At 39.5% G+C, this 21,358-nt stretch overlaps 1 protein-coding gene across 15 annotated transcripts in view; it reads right to left on the reverse strand.

Annotated features, from left to right (window-relative positions):
* Positions 1-21,358, reverse strand: part of DLG2 (discs large MAGUK scaffold protein 2) — an 883,409-nt gene that overhangs the window by 297,049 nt on the left and 565,002 nt on the right. For all 15 annotated transcript variants that reach the window (XM_064441431.1, XM_064441436.1, XM_064441434.1 and 12 more), the window contains one exon: positions 3,275-3,411. In XM_064441431.1, coding sequence (XP_064297501.1) covers positions 3,275-3,411 — 137 coding nt within the window. The remainder of the gene's footprint in view (positions 1-3,274; positions 3,412-21,358) is intronic.

Here is a 21,358-nt window from a genome sequence, read left to right on the forward strand (position 1 = left end):
GGGGAAGATAACAAAACGGAGCAAGGTGAGGAGAGTGGTACTGAGATGGCTGGGGCAGGAGCACTGGCCTGGTGAGGAGAAGCTGGGGGAGCTGAGTTTTTTCACCCTGGAGAAGGGCTGCTTCTGGGGACAACTAACAGCAGACACCCGGTGCTTACAGGAAGATCATCAAGACAGAGCTAAACTTTTCAGAGTAGCATGTGGTAACAGGATGACAGACAGCAGGCACATGTTGGAACAAGAGCAGGTCAAACAGGTTATAAGGAAAAGTGTTTCCTCATGAGGGCAGTCAAGCAGTAGAACAGGTTTCCCAGAGAGGCTGTGCAAGTTCCATCCTCGGAGATTTTCGAGATTCAATTGGATAAATTCCAGAGCATCCTGGCCTGGCCCTATAGCTGGCGCTGACTATTGTGTTAGCCCATGGATGCTCTGTATGCGATTTCCCTTCGCTCCCTTCCAGCGCAAAGAGGAGCAACCTAGCTGAGACACCCAGTGCAGTCTTATTTTCACCACAGGCATCACCCCCAGCAGCAGTAGACATCACCATAGGCATTACCACCAGAATATAGTAAGAGAGCATTTTTCTCCTGGCTGTAAGTATTCAGAGCAGAGCTGTGGTCTGTTCCTTTCACATATACCTAGAAAAACCACTGAGTCCATTTTTCAGCTTAAACACTCCTATGCTTCCTCCAGTAAATCTCCTGATGGGCACCTCAGGATTATCCTACAATCGAGTATTTTCCTGTGCAAGTGCTTGGGATAATAAGCTTGAAGTGCAGGCTCAGTCCCACAGGAGCATAACTGCCTAACATGCCCTTGTATAGATTCCACAACAACCACAATGCTCAGTATTTACATAATACATCTTCTGAACCCTTAACACGCTGTTAGCAATCTGCAGTTAATAACAGTAGGGTCATCAAGCTGCAAAATGCTCAGATGACACATAATTGTTTTACATTTCAATATTAGTTTTGATTTTTTAGCATCTCCTTTATTGCATCTTAAATTTTAATGTATTTGATTTGCATGTTCTTTGGGATCTGAAAGTATTTCATACAAGTTTATCAGAATATAGATATAAAAATGAAACCAGCCCCCCAGCAGCTGCTGAGAATTCCAGAAGGATGACAAGTTCTGGTAAATTTTATAGAAAAATGGTGGAAAAAACAAAGATCAAGAAAGGCCTCACTACTGAGAAGAAGGAAAAAAAAAGTGTTCAAATACGTAAACAATAAGTCATCAGTGAAGCAGAAGTAGGACCACATAGATGACAAGGGTAATATTGCATTGATACACTGTCAAAAGAAAGTAATGAATCCTTTCACTCACTTTTCACAAAGTAACATGAACTTAATGCCATGAAATGACAGATACTTCACAAAGTAGAAGAGAAAAAATACTGAAGGTACACAACATGGCTGTAATCTGCATGAATTTTAGAAATAGGTTTTGATCTTGTAAATTTATCTCCAAAAATGTAATGGTTAAGGTACTCAAAGAGTAGGCTGACTCGGATTTTCTTACGCAACAGTAAAAAGCTTGGTCTGGAAGTATGTAACCAGTGGAGAGCAATATTATGACTGGGTTTTTTTGCTCATTTTACATGCAGTGATAAAAGGAAATGACAGCAAGTAAAGAACTGGTCCAGACCGAAAGGAAAGCCGTATAAAGACACCAAACACATGGAGAATGGCCTCTGCTTATTTTCAGAAGTCAGATTCAGGAGTATAAACATGTCACAATGAAGGAACATCTATATCTGGCTGCAGTGAACACAAGTTTAAGACTGAGAAGAGATACTTAATAGACAAATTCTATAAAACCTGAAAAGAATGAATTTTTACACAGTGGTGTACAAAATAATTATTTTTCTATTCAAATTTATCCTGGTCAAATTCCACTGGAGGTGGTGAGTGTACAGGTTTTACATCTGCATTATTTTTTAAATTTTTAATATATTATTTATTACCTCAAGTGAGTTTGAAGAAATTAAGCGTAAGGTAACAAAAATTTATGGATGACACAAAAACTGCAAGGAATTCTCATAATGAAAAAAACTGACAGCTAAACACAAGCAGATTTGCTACAAGGTGCAAAATAACAAAATAAGGTGCAGATTTGGCAAATACAAATATAATTTCTACAGAAAAATGAGTCAAAATATCATTATACAACAGTGACTTGAATTGTACAGTGCTGAGAACCTGCAAAGAAGAAATGCCAAGGAAGCTGTAATTTTGCTTTGATTTTGATAACACCATTTGATCCTTAAGCTGTTTTCTCTATCCACTTGGGTTAATTAAAAAAAGTCAGTCACCAACCCAGATGCCAAGTGCCTTTCCAGTTCTGTTTAACACGCTGTATAAAATGAATGGTCATCTTCACATGTGACTGGAACACAGTGTCCATAGCCAAATAAAGAAAACCTCAGTTAGGCGCAGTTTTGCAAGCAACAAAAAAAGATCATGGCAATTTTTTACTGCTTAGATAACATGTCTCAAAACAGAGCTACTGCGCTACATTTTTTTCATGGCATTCATTCAAAAAAGATTTATCTACCTGTTGAAATCCATGCAAATGCATTGACGTGAATATAATTTGACATAGATTAACTTCTGCTGATTCACCAGGGTCAGGATTTCCCCCTCAACAAAGACTTAAACAAACTCAGTGAGTGGGAAAGAATTATCTACAAGGAACAATGTACTAGCACTGCAAATATCAGGAAGAATTTCCTGAAGTGAGATTTATCAGAAGAATAAGCACACTTCCTCAAAGAAAAAGATGGAAAACTCTTTTTTTTTTTAACATAAAGCTTTCCTGCATGTACTGAAATGTAGGTAATAGTCCACTGACAGTGGTTACACGTGAGAGTTTAGTGGCATGTTTTCACATCTTTCAATTTCCTTAAAACAATCAGTAGAATCAGTACTTCCATAATGAACAGTTTGTCTAAAATCTTCTGGTGTATTTTGACTTGTCACTGATGTGCATAATACATTTATTCTCTTCTGAGTTAAAGGTTTGTCAAACTAATGTAACCCAATGCCTTCTCTGCAGAAAATGTTGGTTTTCAGAGTAATATTTTTTTAACTGCAGTCTCAGAAATATATATCCAAAGAACAGGAAAAAATGAAGATGATGGAAATATAAGTCATAATTATTAAAGAAGTTGTAATGGTTACCTCCACTACGATGCATGGTGAATGAAAGACCTGATATGAAACAATTTTCAGCCAATTAAAATGGGATTTAAATTTGTCATACTTACCATAAGAAGCCTATCTCCAACCTGCAACCTCCCATCTTTTTGTGCAGCTCCTCCATCAATAATCTTGGTGACATAAATGCTGTTGTCCCCAGGGATGTGCTGGTTTCCAACCCCTCCTGCAATACTGAATCCCAGACCTGGAGGGGATATGGAAAACAAAACATTAATGATACAATATATAACATCAAAGAGGAGTAGAAGAGTAGCATGTATTTAATCTACTGTACAATTATGGTATTTTTTACAGAAACACAAATAACATAAGAGATATTTGTGAGGTCAATACTCTTTCACTTTCCCTGGAAGGTCAGGGACAGAAATAAATTAAGGAAATTCTTTGTCATGTACAATTATGGGAAGTTAGAGTAAAAAAGAATCAAATCAGTGATGATTCTATACCCATGGCTTGTCCTTGGCAGGGGCCAGGTAACCCTACCTCAGGAAGCTATGGCACAACTTGCCATGCCTAGTAATAAAACTCTGAAGCTTGAAGTTTATTTTGTTAAAAATTGGCATAAAATACATCACCGTGTGTCAGAACAAAACTAAAGGTATTCTGATTGTCCACACAATTTGAAAAATACTTGGAGACATGTACTGCAGATTTGTAAGTTTCTGTAGTACCACAGTGAAGGGTCTGTGCAAGTGAAAGATAAATGGTGTAGGTGCATTTTTCAATGGTGCCCCATGACAGGCCAAGGGGCAATGGGTACAAGTTGGAACACAGGAAGTTCCACCTCAATATGAAGAAAAACCTCCTTCCTGTGCGGGTGCCAGAGCAGGGGCACAGGCTGCCCAGGGAGGCTGTGGGGTCCCTTCCCTGGAGACATTCACACCCCGCCTGGACACGTTCCTGTGCCCCCTGCTCTGGGTGTGCCTGCTCAAGCAGGGGGGTTGGACGAGATGATCTCCAGAGGTCCCTTCCAACCCCTGCCATTCTGGGATTCTGTGATTCTGTGGTTTGGATTTAAATCTCCTTTGCATATTTTTCTAGGACACAAATATCTTTGGCTATGGATACATAAAATAAGAAAGCAATATTCCTTTGTACATATGTAACTTCTCTTCAGGGATCTGTGAAATTCCTAGATAAACACCCATCAAGACAAACTTTGGAACAATGTCAATAATACATGCCAATATCATTCAGGGAAAGGAAGAAAAAAAAAATGTTGGGGGAAGAAAAAAAAAGACAGTTTTACCCTTTTTCTATTTCTCCTATCTTCTGACATGTTGCATAAACAGACAAATCTTTGCTTTCATGTATAATAACATTTTTATCTCTCAGAGTAAAGACAGAAACTACTGTGCTTTATATCCATAAAAATCTACTTCATACAGCTAATTTCTCATAGATCATATAGCTAATGGGAACTTCCAGCTGAACAATATTATTGACAATAACCTGCTTAGATTATTGCTTCAACCAGGCATTTCTCTTGTAGCTGTACAGAAAGAATAGTTATATCGATTTAGAGAATAATCACTAGTTTTATCTATGAAATCTATGCTGTTCAGTCATTCTTAAAACAAACATGTTAGTAATAGTTTTGCAGTAAAATGTAATAGTAAAAAATGAGTTGCCCGGAATTTGGCATTTTATTGCAAACTCACCAGCCTGACTGCTTGGGCAATTAAACTTAAGGGAGGGTATATTTAATACACACAGGCTTTTTTAGCAGCTGTTTGAGTGCAGAGATAAGAATTTTTGAGTTAATTAAATATTTCTGATTTTTCTTTCTCACATTATTTTCATTTGATCATTATTTTAGCTTAAAAAAGATGTGAGGCTATATAACATAATGGACTATATAAATTCAGAGGTTTCTTTTTGTATTTTACTATTTTGGCACTATGTCTCAAATTGAAATACTGCTTAATTAATTAAGATGACTATTAACAATTCACATGAAGCTAATTCAGAAGAATAGGATAATTAAAATAAAGCTTTATTTAATTTCCAGCTAAAGCTGGTGATCACTGTTACTATTTATGTGCTACTGCCAGGACAACTATATGGAAAAAAGATTATTTCTCCAGCGTGGAAGAATTCGTTCATGACGCTGGGACTACTAACGTAGAAGCAAAAAGATATTCTAAGAAAACATCAAGAATGGAAATTTTCTTTAAAACATTAGTTGTGGACAATGAACAGTGATTGAAATATGTTCTTTGGTGACATAATTATCATCCTTTTGACCCAAAAACATCTGCATATACTTCTACCAGTAAAGTGAAGATCTGAGAGTATTCCAGAATGCTGATGAGAGCAAATGAGTGGGCTAGACAGCAGCCAGAGAGCTTTCTTCAGCTCCACTGCTCACCTAGGGCACGACCTTGGGAAGATTAGGTTGTGTTATGCTTCAATCCTCTTCTCTCCCTTTTATTAACACTGTACGCTTGTAAAGGGCAAGGTCATTTCTGGCCACATAGCTGTTCTGTATTTTGCACAAAGGGGTTCCTAATTCAGCCTGGTCCTGTTGCAATGAAAGCAAATAGTAGCAAAGATAATCCCTTCCATTTCCTGCAGGGCTGAGCGGGGTGTCAGTGTTTGCTGTTTGTCTGCGTGTCCGTGTCACAAGTGAAATATGAAACCGCAAAATAAAAGAGTGCTAACACATGCTAATCCCATTACAAAAGTGAAGTTGATGAAAGAAGTAACTATTCTACATAAAATATAGCTGTGTTACAACGTGTGGGGCTGCATTGTGTTTGTAAGCAGGGTCTGTCTTTGGGATCCAAAAAACCAGCTCTGAGTATAAGTAGGTTTAAAAGAGCAGAACAAGACAGGGGGCAACACTGTGGGGAGAAAAGGGAGAGTGGGTAGGAGAGACAACTGAGGAAAAGAGAGATTTTCTGTGTCTCTTCTATCAATAATGATTTAGTTTCATTGCCTAATCATATTGGCCTTCTTTAATAGATTTCTTCTAGGCAAGAATGGGGAATGAAACAATGGCCCATTTAATTTTACTTAAATTACTTTTGCTAATTGCTAGGGCACTAGGAAAGTATACTACAATAAAACTTTTGGGTAGGATTCATATGGCCAAATGACATTAGATAACTATGTTAATCATTTATGCTACCTTTATAATCAATGAAAATTCATTAGGGGCTTTTAAAGCATGATTCATCCCATCTCAAAGAGACATCTGAAAGAGATGAGATGAATCACACTCTTGGTTTCTGAAAGGCTGGGGGCTGGATGTGGGAAGAGGTGGGTGGGAAGATCAGTGCTACAGAAGTTCACAACCTGAGTTAGAGTCTCACCTCCATTTAGGCTGAAGGTTTCTGTTCTGTTTTAAGAACTCAGAAAGGTTTGTGCATCCCTGGTGTGGATCTCTCTTGTCACTAGCTACTGCAGTAGTCTCATATCAGATTTGTACTCTATTTTGAAAACAGAGAACCATTCAAATATCTGGGAACACAGGGAGAAAGATATGTGTCTTAACCTTGGTCTTTTTCATCTTTAAGTATCATATTTAATTGCAGACCCTTTTTCTTATTGAGTCCCGTGGTTGGGAAGACATTGCCATCAGAACATAGAAGATCAGGAGTTGCTTTGAAGAATGCCCTCCCTCTCACTTCCTGTTCTGCTGATGTGCAATCTGCTTCACAGAAACCCCTCAGCTTGGACAGCGCCCCATTTCCTCACAATAGGAATTAGACAGAAGGTAGATTTAGAACGGAGATAAGGAAGATATTTTTCACAATGAGCATGGTGAGACACTGGGAAAGGTGGCTGCCCAGAGAAGTTGTGGATGCCCCATCACTGGAGGTGTTCAAGGCCAGGTTGGATGGGGCTTTGAGGAACCTGATCTAGTGATAGACAGGGTTGGACTAGATGATCCTTAAAGGTCCTCCAAGCCCAAACCATTCTATGGTTCTATGAAGAAGAGAAGACTACTCCAAGAGGAAAAAGGAAAGAGAAATGGATTTAATACAGGTTACATCCAAGTCAAACTCAGCTTCATTCAAAATCACTGAGGAGAATGGGCACATATAAGATTGGGTCAATGTGTAAACTAGGGAAGATTAATTAAACTTTATTTCCTTCCACTTCCACTGGATAACTGTTTGTAAAATTAATCTGCGTTTTGGATCTGCAAATGCTGATCACTAATTCTGTGGATAATACCACGTGCAACAGTGGAATGGGAGAGGAGACATTACTCTTACCACAAACTGGAAAAGGGACAGAGGAAAGAGCTGTTCTGTCAAAATTGGAAACTGCAGAAAAAGTGCTGATATCAAAAACAGTCAAGGATATTTATCGATATCTTTTCCCTGGGTTAACAGTAAACAAAGCACTACAATATTTGAAATGGTAATGAAGCCATAAAGAAAAAAAGTTGCAGCCAAGGCAATTCAAAAGCCTCTGAAGTCTCAATCATAGCTACTTCAGAAAAAGGTAACCAGTGACTATTTGTATCTATTTTGCATTATTTGATGCACCAAATATGCATTTTAAATTAATCACCATATTACTAAAAGCATATGTTCTAACTACTTTTCTGGTAAAAAGTTGTTGAACTCAGATTTTATGAAACTGTTTCAGGCAGCAAAACAAGATAATACAACCAGAAAGTACCCATGCAATAGCTTGCCCCACTGAGACCCTCCCTGGCACTGTGAGCCTGGCTGTGAAGGGAACAGGACATGTTGACCATGCTGCTGTGAGGAACCCGACAAGGCAATGAGGAAGCCAAACTGAGGTAGCTCCTGCCTTTCCAAAGACTAGCCACTTCTGCAACATTCATTTACAAAAAATATAGCTTAGTGTTGTTTTATTGTTGAAATTACTTACAGAGCCAATATTTATATAGTCTTTTTTTTCCATCTGAAAGGGTGAACAGCATCATGCTGATGAACCCACCAATGAAACTGTCAAACCTGGAGCAATGAAGTCCAATCCAGGTTTCTAACTGATCAAATTCCACTTGGGGTGAGGAAAGGAACATGGGTAATATAAAATGCTTTGACTGATATAATTTGATTGACTTGTTTTGACAGGTACCACAGTTACATCTAGTGCTATAGGAATAAACAAACTGAAAGAACGTTAATTATAAACAGAGAAGCAGCAAGGGATATCTCCCCCTACCCCTTTTCTCAAGCCTCGAGTTGCCAATTTTAGTTTCCCTGGAGAAGAGATATAGCACTTATTTAAAAGTAGCACCCCACAACTGTGGAAGTTTAATACGCTTGTTATGGCTGTGACTGACAACTAGTGTTCATTATTGACAGCAGATTCCTTTATCATTTGGTACACACAAAAATGAAATACATTACACAACAAAAATTAAAATACGTTTTGCAATAATTATACAACATTACAAGCAGGGACTGATCTTCCTCTACCGAGCTCTCTCTTTCTGTCTTTATTTTCCATCCCATAAATCAATTCCTGAGAAACTATTAATCCCAAACACAGGAAATGTCACATCTATCTTATCTCCTTCATGTTGTAGGGGTAGATTCAAATATCAATTTATTTGAGCGAGTTCTTGTAACAATTCTTATTCCTGACTCATGTGACAGCTTATACCTGAAGGACTTACACGAATAAAATTTGACTACATTTTGTTCTGTGGATGAAAAAGTCAGTCTGAAGTACAGTATGACTCATAAAACTTTAACTAATATTTGTAACATACTTAAAAGCTGCCTACTTTACTTCCCATCATTAATTCCTGTTTCAGACCCCACTCACAGATCACTTCAGAGGGCTGTTTTTGTAACAATTTGATAACAGCCTCAACCAGGAAAAAGTCCCACGCCCCTACTAATCTAACTGAGCCTATTGTTATTTAGCGTTTCTCTCTAATGGCCTTGGGTTAAAGACTTCAAGCCTCATCCTTGTTGTTTTGACATTTTTTTTCAGAAATTTGTAGTGTTTTCAGTTATTTCCCATTTAATATCAGATAGAATAAAAATGATGTACAGTGCCAGCAGGTAAGAAGGATATTCTCTGAAATAACCTTACAGAAGGAGAAAATTATTGTCCCCTTTATACTGCGTGTCATTATATACTCATGCCTTCAGCTCTGTATCCAGCAGTTGTTACACAGTTCCTTTGTTCTTGCCCACAGCCATTTTTATAGTTATTTTCATTAATCCCTACACTGTGGCTGCCAGTGCATCACCCTTCCGTACTACTGAACCAACAGAGATGCCAGATTTCAGTACAGCCTCTACTGAGGACCAAACTGGAGAGCACACACAGTACTTCCACAGAGTAGGGTCAGCATGCTCACGAGAGCTATGATGGGATACAGTTTGGCACTTGTTATTATACAACGGGCAAAGAAAATCCTTTCCCTGCAAATGAGCACTGACTGCACAGCAACACTGACGCCTCTCTGTGAGGGACTGGACCCTTCCACAAGCTCAGTGAGAGAGCACTTAGAACTTTTCCATATGGAGGCAGATTTTGGTCAGAGTTTTTAGTAGAAAACAAACAGTAAAATTATTCATCTTTTATCTTAATAAATTTTAAACACTGCAAATTTAAATTTTAAAATGTCAATAAAATAGTTCTAATTTTAACTATTTTAATTCAATAAAATAAAAATTTAGTTGAAATTTAAAACATTACAGTAACACAATCTCACTGCACAACCCAGTGCAAGAATCTGCAGAGGTCTGTTCCCGCTGCTTGCTTGATGAAAGAGAGAGAGAACAGGGATAATGATCTCACAGAGATTAAAATGTCTTCAATACACTGGTGCATATGTACATTCACACTACCCCAAAGAGCTCTCTGAAGGACTAAAGGCTTGGAAGAATGGCAGCCAGCTAAAACTCAGTGAAGGAGAGACTGTGGTAGTAGCTGCTGGCTGGTAATCCAGTGGGCAGCGATGACACGCTGGTTTCCATAACTTTGATTGAGAGTGCCTAATCAGGTTTGCAGTCTCCATTTCAAATGTCATGAACTGCTATCCGTATCGTTAGGAAGCATATGTAATTTTAATGTTTGGTAACCACACTGCTACCTACAGATCTTATACCTGTTCCAAAACAGCTATGGGATGTCCTAAAAAGCTCCCTGCCTGACATTGCTTTCTCTAAGCTTGTTCTTCTGCTGGAGATAGGGGAATGCAATGTGTTACATCTTTTCTTTGGACACAAGAGTTTCATGAACATCGTCTGAGACCCACAAAAGTCAGAAACGCAGAAGAGTCCAGAATATGGAAAAAGGTCTGGATATTTCAGGGATTTGTTTGCTGAGTTACTCTGCTCTGGCCTCAGAAGCAAATTTAAACAATTGCACCTCTTTTCCAACTGCTTTTTCGTTCTTTTGGGCAACAAATTCAAACATTGCAGTCAAACCTACTGGGTTACAACACAAAAGAAAGGAGTCTGTTCTCAGGGCACAAGGCTACACTCCTCAGCTTAAAAAAACTGTTTACATTTCCAGCCAGAGAGGAGATGATGGGAAAGGGAGATTATGACGCAAATGTTAACATACCTGTGAGGCAGTGAGTGCATGTTTAAAAACAATCATGCTGTAGGTGCAGGAGATAAAGCACTGGTTTTACATTATCATAACGGTAAAGCTAATCTTTCTGTAATCTTTAATAAAGCCTTGAAACATGTCTTGTTAAATTACAGTGCTATTTGTATAAATTTGTAAAAAAATTCTCTAACATGCAATTAAAACATTCCCTTCTTTTCTATTGAGTTTTGCACTTAAATGTTTTTCCCATTATGATTTTTTTGCCTGCATATATTTATCCCTAAAGATACATTCCCTTCAGATGTAGTTGAAAAAAACCAAAACAGCAAGCTAGGAAAATACACTTAAAGCCTCATTAGAAGTTGTGCTTATTCTGTATTTTTACATTTATTCAAATTAATTAGGAATAAATCTCCCAGAAAGCACAGACAATGAGCAGTGGCCTAATTGCACAACAGGAATTCTCAAGAACACTTTAAAGTTTCTCTTGAAAAGAGAAGGCAGTATTCCTAATTATTCACAATAAACTGATCTTTAAAGCATTAATGAGGATTCTAGTTCACTGAAAAACATATTAAAACACTTTTGACATATACTGACACTCCAAGAATTATAGCCAGCAGTTCAGCTCTTTTAGGAAAAGCCACAATACACCAAGTCTAAAATATTTCATGTTAAAAACAGTCAAATTACGTTTTTAAAAAAGTGAAGATTAGTGATGTAAAGCAGATAAATCCAAGATCTGCCACTTAGGAACAGGATTACCTGCTTACAATCTGATTTTTTAAAATGTCTTTCGTCTTCTCAGAGATATCAGTGTGGGAGTCTGTTATAGACCACCCAACCAGGATGAAGAGGCAGACAAAATTTCTATAAGCAGCTGGGAGAAGTCTCACAATCACTAGCCTTTGTTCTCATGAGGGACTTCGACTTACCAGGTGTCTGCTGGGAGCACAATACAGCGGAGAGGAAACAGCCTAGGAGGTTCCTGGGGTGAGCGGAAGATAACTTCCTGCCACAGCTGCTGAGGGAGCCAACTAGGGGAGGCGCCCGCTGGAGCTGCTGTTTGTGAACAGAGAAGGACCTGGGGGTGATGTGGGGGCTGGAGGCCGCCTTGGGCACAGGGACCACAAAATGATAGAGTTTTCGATTCTCGGAGACGTAAGGAGCGGGGTCAGCAGAACTGCTCCCTTGGGCTTCCAGAGGGCAGACTTTGGCCTGTTTAGGAGATCGATCAACAGGGTCCCTTGGAGGCAGCCCTGAAGGGCAAAGGGGTCCAAGGCGGCTGGGCATTCTTCAGGAAGGAAATCTTAAAGGTGCAGGAGCAGGCTGTCCCCATGTGCTGAAAGAGAAGCCAGCGAGGAAGACAACTGGTCTGGCTGAACAGAGAGTTTTGGCTGGAACCCAGGGAAAAGAGTTTATGATACATAGTGACAAAGGATGGGGAAAAGGCTGAGGTACTTAATGCTGTCTTTGTCTCAGCCTTTAATAGTAAGACCAGTTGTTTTCTGGGTACCCAGCCCCCTGAGCTGGAAGGCAGGGATGGAGAGCAGAATGAAGCTCCCATAATCCAAGAGGAAATGGTTACTGACCTGTTACACCACTTAGACACACACAAGTTATGGGGCTGGATGGGATCCACCCAAAGGTACTGAGGGAGCTGGCAAAAGTGCTCACCAGGCCACTTTCAATCCTTTATCAGCAGTTCTGGCTCACAAGGGAGGTCCCAGCTGACTGGAGGGTAACAAATGTGATGACCATCTAGAAGAAGGGCTGGAAGGAAGATCTGGGCAACTACAGACCTGTCAGTTTGACCTCAGTGCCAGGGATGTTATGGAGCAGATCATCTTGAGTGCCATCATGCGGCATGTACAGGACAACCAGGGGATCAGGCCCAGCCAGCATGGCTTCATGAAAGGCAGGTCCTGCTTAACTAACCTGAACTCCTAGGGCAAGGGGACCCACTTAGTGGATGGGGAAAAGACTGTGGATTTTGTCTACCTGGACTTTAGTAAAGCCTTTGACACCGTTTCCCACATCATTCTCCTGGAGAAATTGGCTGCCATGGATTGGATGGGCGTACTCTTCGCTGGGTAAAAAACTGCCTGGGTGGCTGGGCCCAGAGAGTTGTGGTGAATGGAGCTAAATCCAGTTGGTGGCCAGTCACAATGTCCCCCAGGGCTCAGTACTGGTGCCAGTTCTGTTAAATATCTTTATCAATGATCTGGATGAGGGGATCAAGTGCAGCCTCAGTAAATTTGCAGATGACACCAAGCTGAGCGGGAGTGTTGATCTGCTCAAAGGTAGGAAGGCTCTGCAGAGGGACCTGGGAGTGTTGGTCGACAACTGGCTGAACATGAGCCAGCAGTGTGCTCAAGTGGCCAAGAAGGCCAACAGCATCCTGGCTTGTATCAGGAATAGTATGGCCAGCAGGAGCAGGGCAGGGATGGTGCCCCTGTACTCGGCACTGGTGAGGCCGCACCTTGATTACTGTGTGCAGTTTTGGGCCCCTCAGTACAAGAAGGACATTGAGGTGCTGAAGTGAGTCCAGAGAAGGGCAATGAAGCTGGTGCAGGGTCTGGAGAGCTGGTCTTATGAGGAGAGGTTGAGGGAGCTGGGGGTGTTTATCCCGGAGAAGAGGAGGCTGAGGGGAGACCTTATTACTCTCTACAACTACCTGAAAGAAGGCCGTAGTGAGGTGGGGGTTGGTCTCTTCTCCCAAATAACAAGAGATAGGATGAAAGGAAATGGCATCAAGTTGCACCAGGGGAGATTTAGATAGAATATTAGGAAAAAATTCTTTACCAAAAGAGTTGTCAAAGACTGGAGCAGGCTGCCCAGGGAAGTGGTTGGGTCCCTATCCCTGGAAGTATTTCAAAGACGTGTAGATTTGGTGCTTAGGGACTTGACAGTACAGGGTTAACGGTTGGACTCGATGATCTTAAGGGTCTTTTCCAACCTAAACGATTCTATGATTCTATGATTCTCACATGTCCTTGCCAGGTTTGTATATGCCTACAGCTATAGCTATGCATGCACATTGACTTCCTGTTCACACAGGAAGGTTTTGTATATTTTTGGTGCACCTGCAAGAACAAATAGCCCTCAGATCGAGAGTCGCTAAAAATCGGAAATTTTGATTAGGGTAGACATCACCTAGCTGGCTGCCTGTGTGATAGGATCATTTACATCTTGCAGGGAATGAATTTAAACATAGCAAAAGTGACTATATGGCTGTATGTGATATGAATGGAGTATTAAAGTTTACATTTTTGTCCTCATTCTATCTTTTTTTCTTTTTGCATTAGCAGCATTTTTCTCAGCAAGGGATTTTGTTGGGTTTTGTTTGTTATTTTTTTTAATCTCATCCTCATTGCTGCCATTTCATTCACTTGGGCAAAAATCAACTGGACTGTGCATGACTACAGATGTAGAAGTCATCCTTGGAATTGTTCAAGGCCAGGTTGGACGGGGCTTTGAACTATCTGATCTAGTGAAAGATGTCCCTGCCCATGGCTGGGGGGTTGGACTAGATGATCTTTAAAGGTCTCTTCCAAGCCAACCCATTCCATGATTCCATGACTCTAAGCAGCCAGTTGTCCTAATTAGCAGCAAAAAGCCAGGTGAGGGGTTGCAGGGTGCATTTTTAAGGTTGTCGTATGATGATCTATAGCCTTGCTGCTGCCAAAAGAGATAACTCGGCTTTCTCCCCTGCCTTTGGTCTCTTTCCCACGGCCTGCCTTGCATTAGCCATGAAGATTTTCTAGCCAAATGGATTGGCAAACTGAAAATGGCATGAAACCCAAAACAGATCAGTCTGAAACACAGACCAGGTGCATATACACCAGCATCTACAAGGATGGCAGCAGTAAAGGCCAGCAGCTCAGGATAGTGTTGGGTTCACATGTCCCCTTTGCTGCCAGCATGGTTTTGTAGAAGGCACTCACTTTAGACTTGTGACTCCTATGGAGAGCAGTGCAATGCTATCACTACTGCTCAGTGAACTCAGGTGATGTGGCAAGAAGGAGAGATGCAGGGACAGGAGCAAGTAGCTAAAGTGAGTATGACAGAAATGGCTATTCAGGCTAGTGAAGAACCTGAAAAAAAGTCAGTAAAAGTATGTCTTTAGAGCATGAGTCCTACTGGGAGGAAAGGGAACAATAAAACTTCTCTCCTAAGCTTAAGAGAGAGAAAGAGAAGTTGTCAATCATAGGTTTGTAATGCTCTTGAGAGCTAAGACAAATCTGACATTGCTATAGCAGAAGAAAACAGTGTAATAATAACACTTATTCAATATTTCTCCAATATTTGCTCTGACAGATACACTGGTACTATGAACCTTTCCTAGTTAGAGAATCAAGTACCAAACCTTTAACTCATCCTTTCAAGAGTAGTGCTGGGCTTGAGAACATTGGATTTAACCACCTTCTGCCTTGTGAGAATGTTTAATTCAGAGAGTAGTTATGCACATGGGTTGAAAGCAGTGGGAAACCAAATTATCTCTGCTGTCCCATTTTTTTTCCTAACACAAGTTTTTAAGGCAATTAGCTTCATTACCATAAATATGCTCTTATAGCTGTATTTATTTTAACTGCATCTCCTGTTAAAACCACAACTTTTTAATATGTAACTGATAATCAATCAGCTCTGAGGTTTTTATTCTTAGAAGTACCTGAAAATGGGAGTATCATGGCAGAGCTTGATGTCACTGTGTAAAACCAAGAGAAGTCCCCTTTCCCTGACTGCCTCCCCTCTTTGCCAGAAAATTCAGACAAAATCTTAAAGGGTTTTTTTGACATTTTACCTGCTTCTCATGCTCTTAAATTTCACTTGACCCTATTTAATTCTTGATGCCCCATAAATTCATACACATAGCTTTTGTATAAAGAAATAAAAATAACATGCCATGGTTCCTCGCAGTGCTGTGAGACAAGCAGGCAGTTACAGAAACCTGCAACGACTGCACTGAGAAGATCCAAAGAATCTGCTATTGTTTTGACATTACATATTAACTTGGGTTCAAATGCTGAAATATGGTTCACTTTCCATGCACAAAGTACACCATTTTTTCAGGTGTAGGAACCAAATTTATGCTGACAGTTGATCATAGTTTGTCTGTCATTAACAAATAGTACCTCCATAATTTTCTGCACAAATTACTGTAATTACTGACAGCAGCACAGGTTATTTCACCTCCTAATAATGTAAATGAAAAGTGTTTGTTCCTGTAGATGTGCACACCAAAATCTGTTTTAAAGTAGTTATTACTTTTTGATCAGATATTAATATTTTTTTAGTCATGGTACTATGTAAAGCTGTGCTTTTCCAGCCATTTTTTTCCCATCAAGATTCGTTCTTGAAACTTACAGACTTGACACAGGAGATAACTATTCTAATTCATAAACAAATGCTATTTGCTTTGTATAACATTAAGTGATATATCTTTAACTGACTACAGCTGGGTCACTGCTTTCTAAGTTGGATGGCTCTTCTAGACAAATATTTAATAATTTGTCACCAATAAAATGGAGACAGAAGGAGCAGTCTGCCAGTTTGGGATCTGTTTAAGAACCATAAATGTCAGGGAGAGACTCATCAGTTTCTTTTGTTCGTCCTCCATCTGATGAGGGGAATTTAGCATTATCTTCTTATCCCTGTTGCAAAGCTGAACAGAAATACTTTCTTGAAAAGCTCTCTGAAAATTATGTTGGAGCTTGAAAATATAAAATGAAATCAAAGTTCATCTTGTAGCCTCTTATCTATTTGCAATCAACCCATAAATAGTCTGTCATATATTCAGTTACTTCCTTTTTTCCTTTTTTAAAAATACAGAGGGAAATCAAGACACAAATTTACAAGTAATTTTGGGTTTTTTATGTAAGGCAATTTACAGAGCCCTAATGTTAAAAGTTTACAAGTATATAAATGATACAGAGAAAGAAAAGAGATGGTGCTTACTGAACTGTAGTAATAAGGTGAATACACTCTGAAAATGGATTCATGAGTCATTGCACTTTGATTTGACTCTTTTTGTCTCCATGAAACTGTACTTTGGTCCCTTAGTTCACTGATGATGCTTTCTTGCATCAAAACAAAAATGTTTTATTTGCCAGTGAGAAGCACCCTATACTCTCATAGAGTAAAATGTGTTAAACCAGACACTTGTGACTTTATAAGAAAGACGAGGACAGACTTTTTAATAGGGCCTGTTGTAACAGAATAAGGGGTAATAGTTTTAAACTAAAAGAGGGTAGATACAGACTAGATAGGAAGAAGACATTTTTCCCAATGAGGGTGGTGAAACGCTGGCCCAGGTTGCCCAGAGAGGTGGTCGATGCCCCATCCCTGGAAACATTCCAGGTCAGGCTGGCCGGGGCTCTGAGCAACCTGATCTAGTTGAAGATGTCCCTGGTCACTGCAGGGGGTTGGACTTGGTGATCTTTAAAGGTCCCTTCCAACCCAAACTATTCTATGATTCTATGACATCTCAGAAATTACGCTAAAAATTTGCTAAGGGATTGTACTCTAGTATTCATAACAAGGAAGATAATGTGAATCAATATTTGAAATCTGCATACAGAAAACCATTTGTTTTCAGACTGTCCCCAGGCCATGAAAGATTTTCTAAAAGCTTTTGCTTAGCAGTGTTGAGACTCAGAGTATAACACTTAAATGTGATCGTTTCAGCCTGAGTTACACTACAGATTTTCTCTGAGTAAGAGTTTTCCTGATATTTTCATTACCTGGCTCTTAATGAGATATAGTTTAACAGAAGACCCTTCTATTAGTCCCTTGAGGGGTTCTATCTAGAAGGGGTATTAACACAGCCTTTCCATCAGCTATTTCAATTAATAACAATTCCCGAACTTGCCTGCAACACCAGAGGTAGGATGTAGGTCTCACTCTCTGGGACAATGTACACAGCATTCCTAATGAAAATTGAAGCCCTGGGGGAAAGAATGAATGTACTAATATGTTTTATTCCCAGACCACTTCTGGGCCACCCCTTGGAAATTTTATGCAGCTATTGGATGAAAAGATTGATCCCAGTGAGACCCACAAATGTAGAAGCGAAAGCCTACAAGACCGATTTTAGGTGTAAAGAAACCCAGGTCTGCCTAGAGCTGGACAAAAGTGTCTTATATGAAGTCAAGACTTAGCATTAAAAGCCTTAGTGCAGTCCAAAGCAAAGGAGTCTTGAACAGCCTCCAAATACTGAAACCTGCTGGGACAACGGCCTTGGTGAATAACCAGCCATCCATCTAACCAAATTGTTCCTAAGGAGCATGATCCTGGCTTAAGCAACAGAAAAGTTGAAAAGCCAGAGAAATCCTAGCTGGACATGAATTAACAAATGCAGCCTGAGACTGCAGTTTATCTGTTCTAGTATTCATTAATATTTTCACAAGTGGAGTAGTTTCTTTTCTGAAAATGTTTTATCCCTCCTAGCACAACTAAAAGAAAAAATAGGGAAATCAAAAATACTAAATTACTATTGAGGACAAGCAAAGTAAATGTTTGTGGTTTTTGTCTGGAAGACACTCTATTTCTGCAGGTGCAGGATTTATATAGCCCTATGCCTACTGTTTGTCTTCATACTGCAGTAAAATGAGAAAAATTTGTTAAGATAACTGAATCTTGGGACTGGAAGAAACTCAGTGGATCATTTACTCTATATTCTCGACCTGAGGCAGAACTGACTATTGTTGCCTCATGGGTAACAAATGGCTGTCTGGTGCACCCAGATATTTCCTATGCTACAGTCCTGGTGACCTGCCCAGTAATCTATCACATCACAATCCTCATTTGTCCTAAATCCAGTCCAAATATTGTTTAACACAATTTGTCTATTAGATTTTGTGCCACACCCTCCCCAGGGTGCACACAGAACAAACTCACTTCTTCAAAGATGTGCTGCTAGGCAAGAAGATCGTTATCAGGGGCCCATAACCCCCCTCTAAGTCCTTGGTATTTCAGATAAATTACTTCAGATCACTCATTCTTTCCTTGTAGGGCAGGCTTTCTAAACCTCTGATGATTTTTACAGCTTTCCCCTGGAGTGCCTCCAACTGGCCTACACCCTTCTTGAAGTGGAAAGCTCAAAGATTTACCTGTGAAGGATGAAAGGATTGCTCATGTGTCGTATAAACCAAACCTCAATTTATAAATCCCAAAATACTATTTGGATGTTTCATCACAGTGTAATGTGTAAAAGACAAAATGCTACAGCTAACAGCATTCTAGATACTCTTCTACAGGATTCTTTTCCTGACAGTTTTCTGTTATGCACTATTTAGTGGATTATTTGATTATTTCTGCTGAAAGCACCTTGCTGTTGTCCCTGCTGAATTACACTTTTGTTTTTTTTGAGACCACTATCAATGTTAAACAGTCCCAGTATATGGTATCATCTGAGACAAATGTGAAAAGGAGTTGCAAAGGAGGGTTATGGCATCCTCTGGTAATTGCTGCTCTTCAAACTTCTAAGTGTTTATAAAGAGATTTCCTACTTGTTCCAGTATGCTTCTGGGGTTCTGAAAGCAAACCGATGGCTTTATAGTCCCTTGACTCCTCTTGTTCCCTCAACAAAGATGAGTTTTCCGCTTATTCTTTCCAGCTCTTCACTTTACCTTCTCCACACAGGTGTTCAAAACCAACCGTTGTCAGCACTCAGATGTCATCAGCTAAGTTTCGGTGGTCTGGGATCAAGACCATCATGACCTGCATGTATGAAAATATGTAACTTCTCTAAGTGCTGCCAGGCCTGTTCCTTCTTCATTTGAGGCTGAGGTCTTGTCCCTCTGCTGCTGGTTTTAATCATGGTAGCAACCTTATCACAGATGACCTTTCTGTGAAAACTGATGCCAGCAAAAAGCTAGGCACTTTTCACATCTAGCCTCAAAAGAACCTGTCATCTCAACATCTCTCTGTAACTACAAAGTACATCTCTAATCTACAATTATTTTCACTGCATTACAGAGGGGATGTGATTTGTTATAAGAGAATTTAAAAGTATTATTTAAAAATAACTTGCAGAAGTTTTGGCTATGGCATTTGAAAATCATTAGAATTTAGAAACACTATACATCTGACCTACAGACTATGGATAAGATTTACCACTGGCCTACCATTTACACTGAGGTAATTCTTCAGTTACAGTATATAAAATGTGCCTACACTAAACAACTTTACTCAATTATTTGCTGTAATATTATGATTCCTCATTTTAGATCTCTGCTTGTTGGAGTAGTTAGCATGGCTTTCTATTAATTTCATAAGATATCCTACACATCGTTCTGCATAAGAAACAAAACAAACAAAAAACCAGAACACAGTTTAGGGAAAAAAAGTCAATGACGTGCTTATTTGCAAATATCACTTCCCAAAATAGAAACGTCAACTATGCCTTAAGGATATTATTCTTTTAACTTATGCAACATATCTTTTATCGTATCCTAAAGACTGTGTCATTACATCCTTTTTTTACATTTCATTCAGCTTTAAGATCTTGCTTTGCAATTGTTTCTTCCTATCAAAGGTAACAACTGGACAAAATTCTTCCTAAAGAATTGAAGAGCAGGCCTCTTATTTGTTCATATAAATCACTACTCAAAATGCAGAAGCCAACATCCTGGATAATGAACACAGAACTTTGTGCCTTTGGAATACTTTGGATATACTAGCTAGTATTTCTGGTTTCAGATATAATCTGGGGTTTTTTTAACTTCTCAGAATTGTGTTTGTCTCAGAAATGACACACAAAAGACTTAAGCATCAAGTTGTCTCCGTGTCTTTCTCATATAAAGCCAGCCCAAGTGTACCCTGGAAGCAGTCACAGGAATTTTTTTCATCTACCAAGCACACCAAATGCTTCCTGTTGAGAAAAACATATCAACTTGCTGTTGTCCCAAGTGGCAGAATTTCTGAATGAAAAAACATTAAATGAGTCTCTGCAAGCAAAGGAAAGGAAGCGATACCCTCTCACAAATCACGTGTCTTTACTGCTGACTCGAAAGGACAAGGGTTGAAGAGCAGCTGTCTATGTGTCAGGGAGCACAAGTCTTTGGCACAGCCAGACTATGCTTTGCTTCTGCAAGAAGCTTGATCTCACTGGGTCTGCAATACAGGACCCCTGGCTACATGCCAGATCAGCTGCCCTTTGTACGTGTCCCTGATGCGACCCATGCAGTACCAGAATGTGCACTGGAGTCCCAGAGCCTGCGCTTCTTGGTCTTGTTTCTTAAGATGGCACAAGTATGGTCATCTGCAGAGACATTGTGCTTCATGGCAACTGGCAAAGGATTTTCTTCTATCTAAACTCCAGAAGAAAGGCTGCCATTTCTAGGAATACTAATATAATGTTTATAGAAACAAACAAAAAAAACCCCAAACAAAACCTTAACTGATGAAGGAAAAGCAGTTTTTCAAAGCTGTTGGACAAATGGTTTAAAATAACAAACGGTAAGTTAAGGCTAAAATACTACAGGGAAATTTCTTGCTGCCAAGTGTTGAGATCTGGTTACTACTTCTAGCTGTCACCTAAAAAGCACCCAAGTTGCATGCTTTCTTTTATTTCCATTAAAGAGAACTACATTTTTAGCTAGAATTTGGAATACTGAAAGCAA

This window comes from Phalacrocorax carbo, chromosome 1, assembly GCF_963921805.1.
Source record: "Phalacrocorax carbo chromosome 1, bPhaCar2.1, whole genome shotgun sequence".
In the NCBI taxonomy this organism is placed as follows: domain Eukaryota; kingdom Metazoa; phylum Chordata; class Aves; order Suliformes; family Phalacrocoracidae; genus Phalacrocorax; species Phalacrocorax carbo.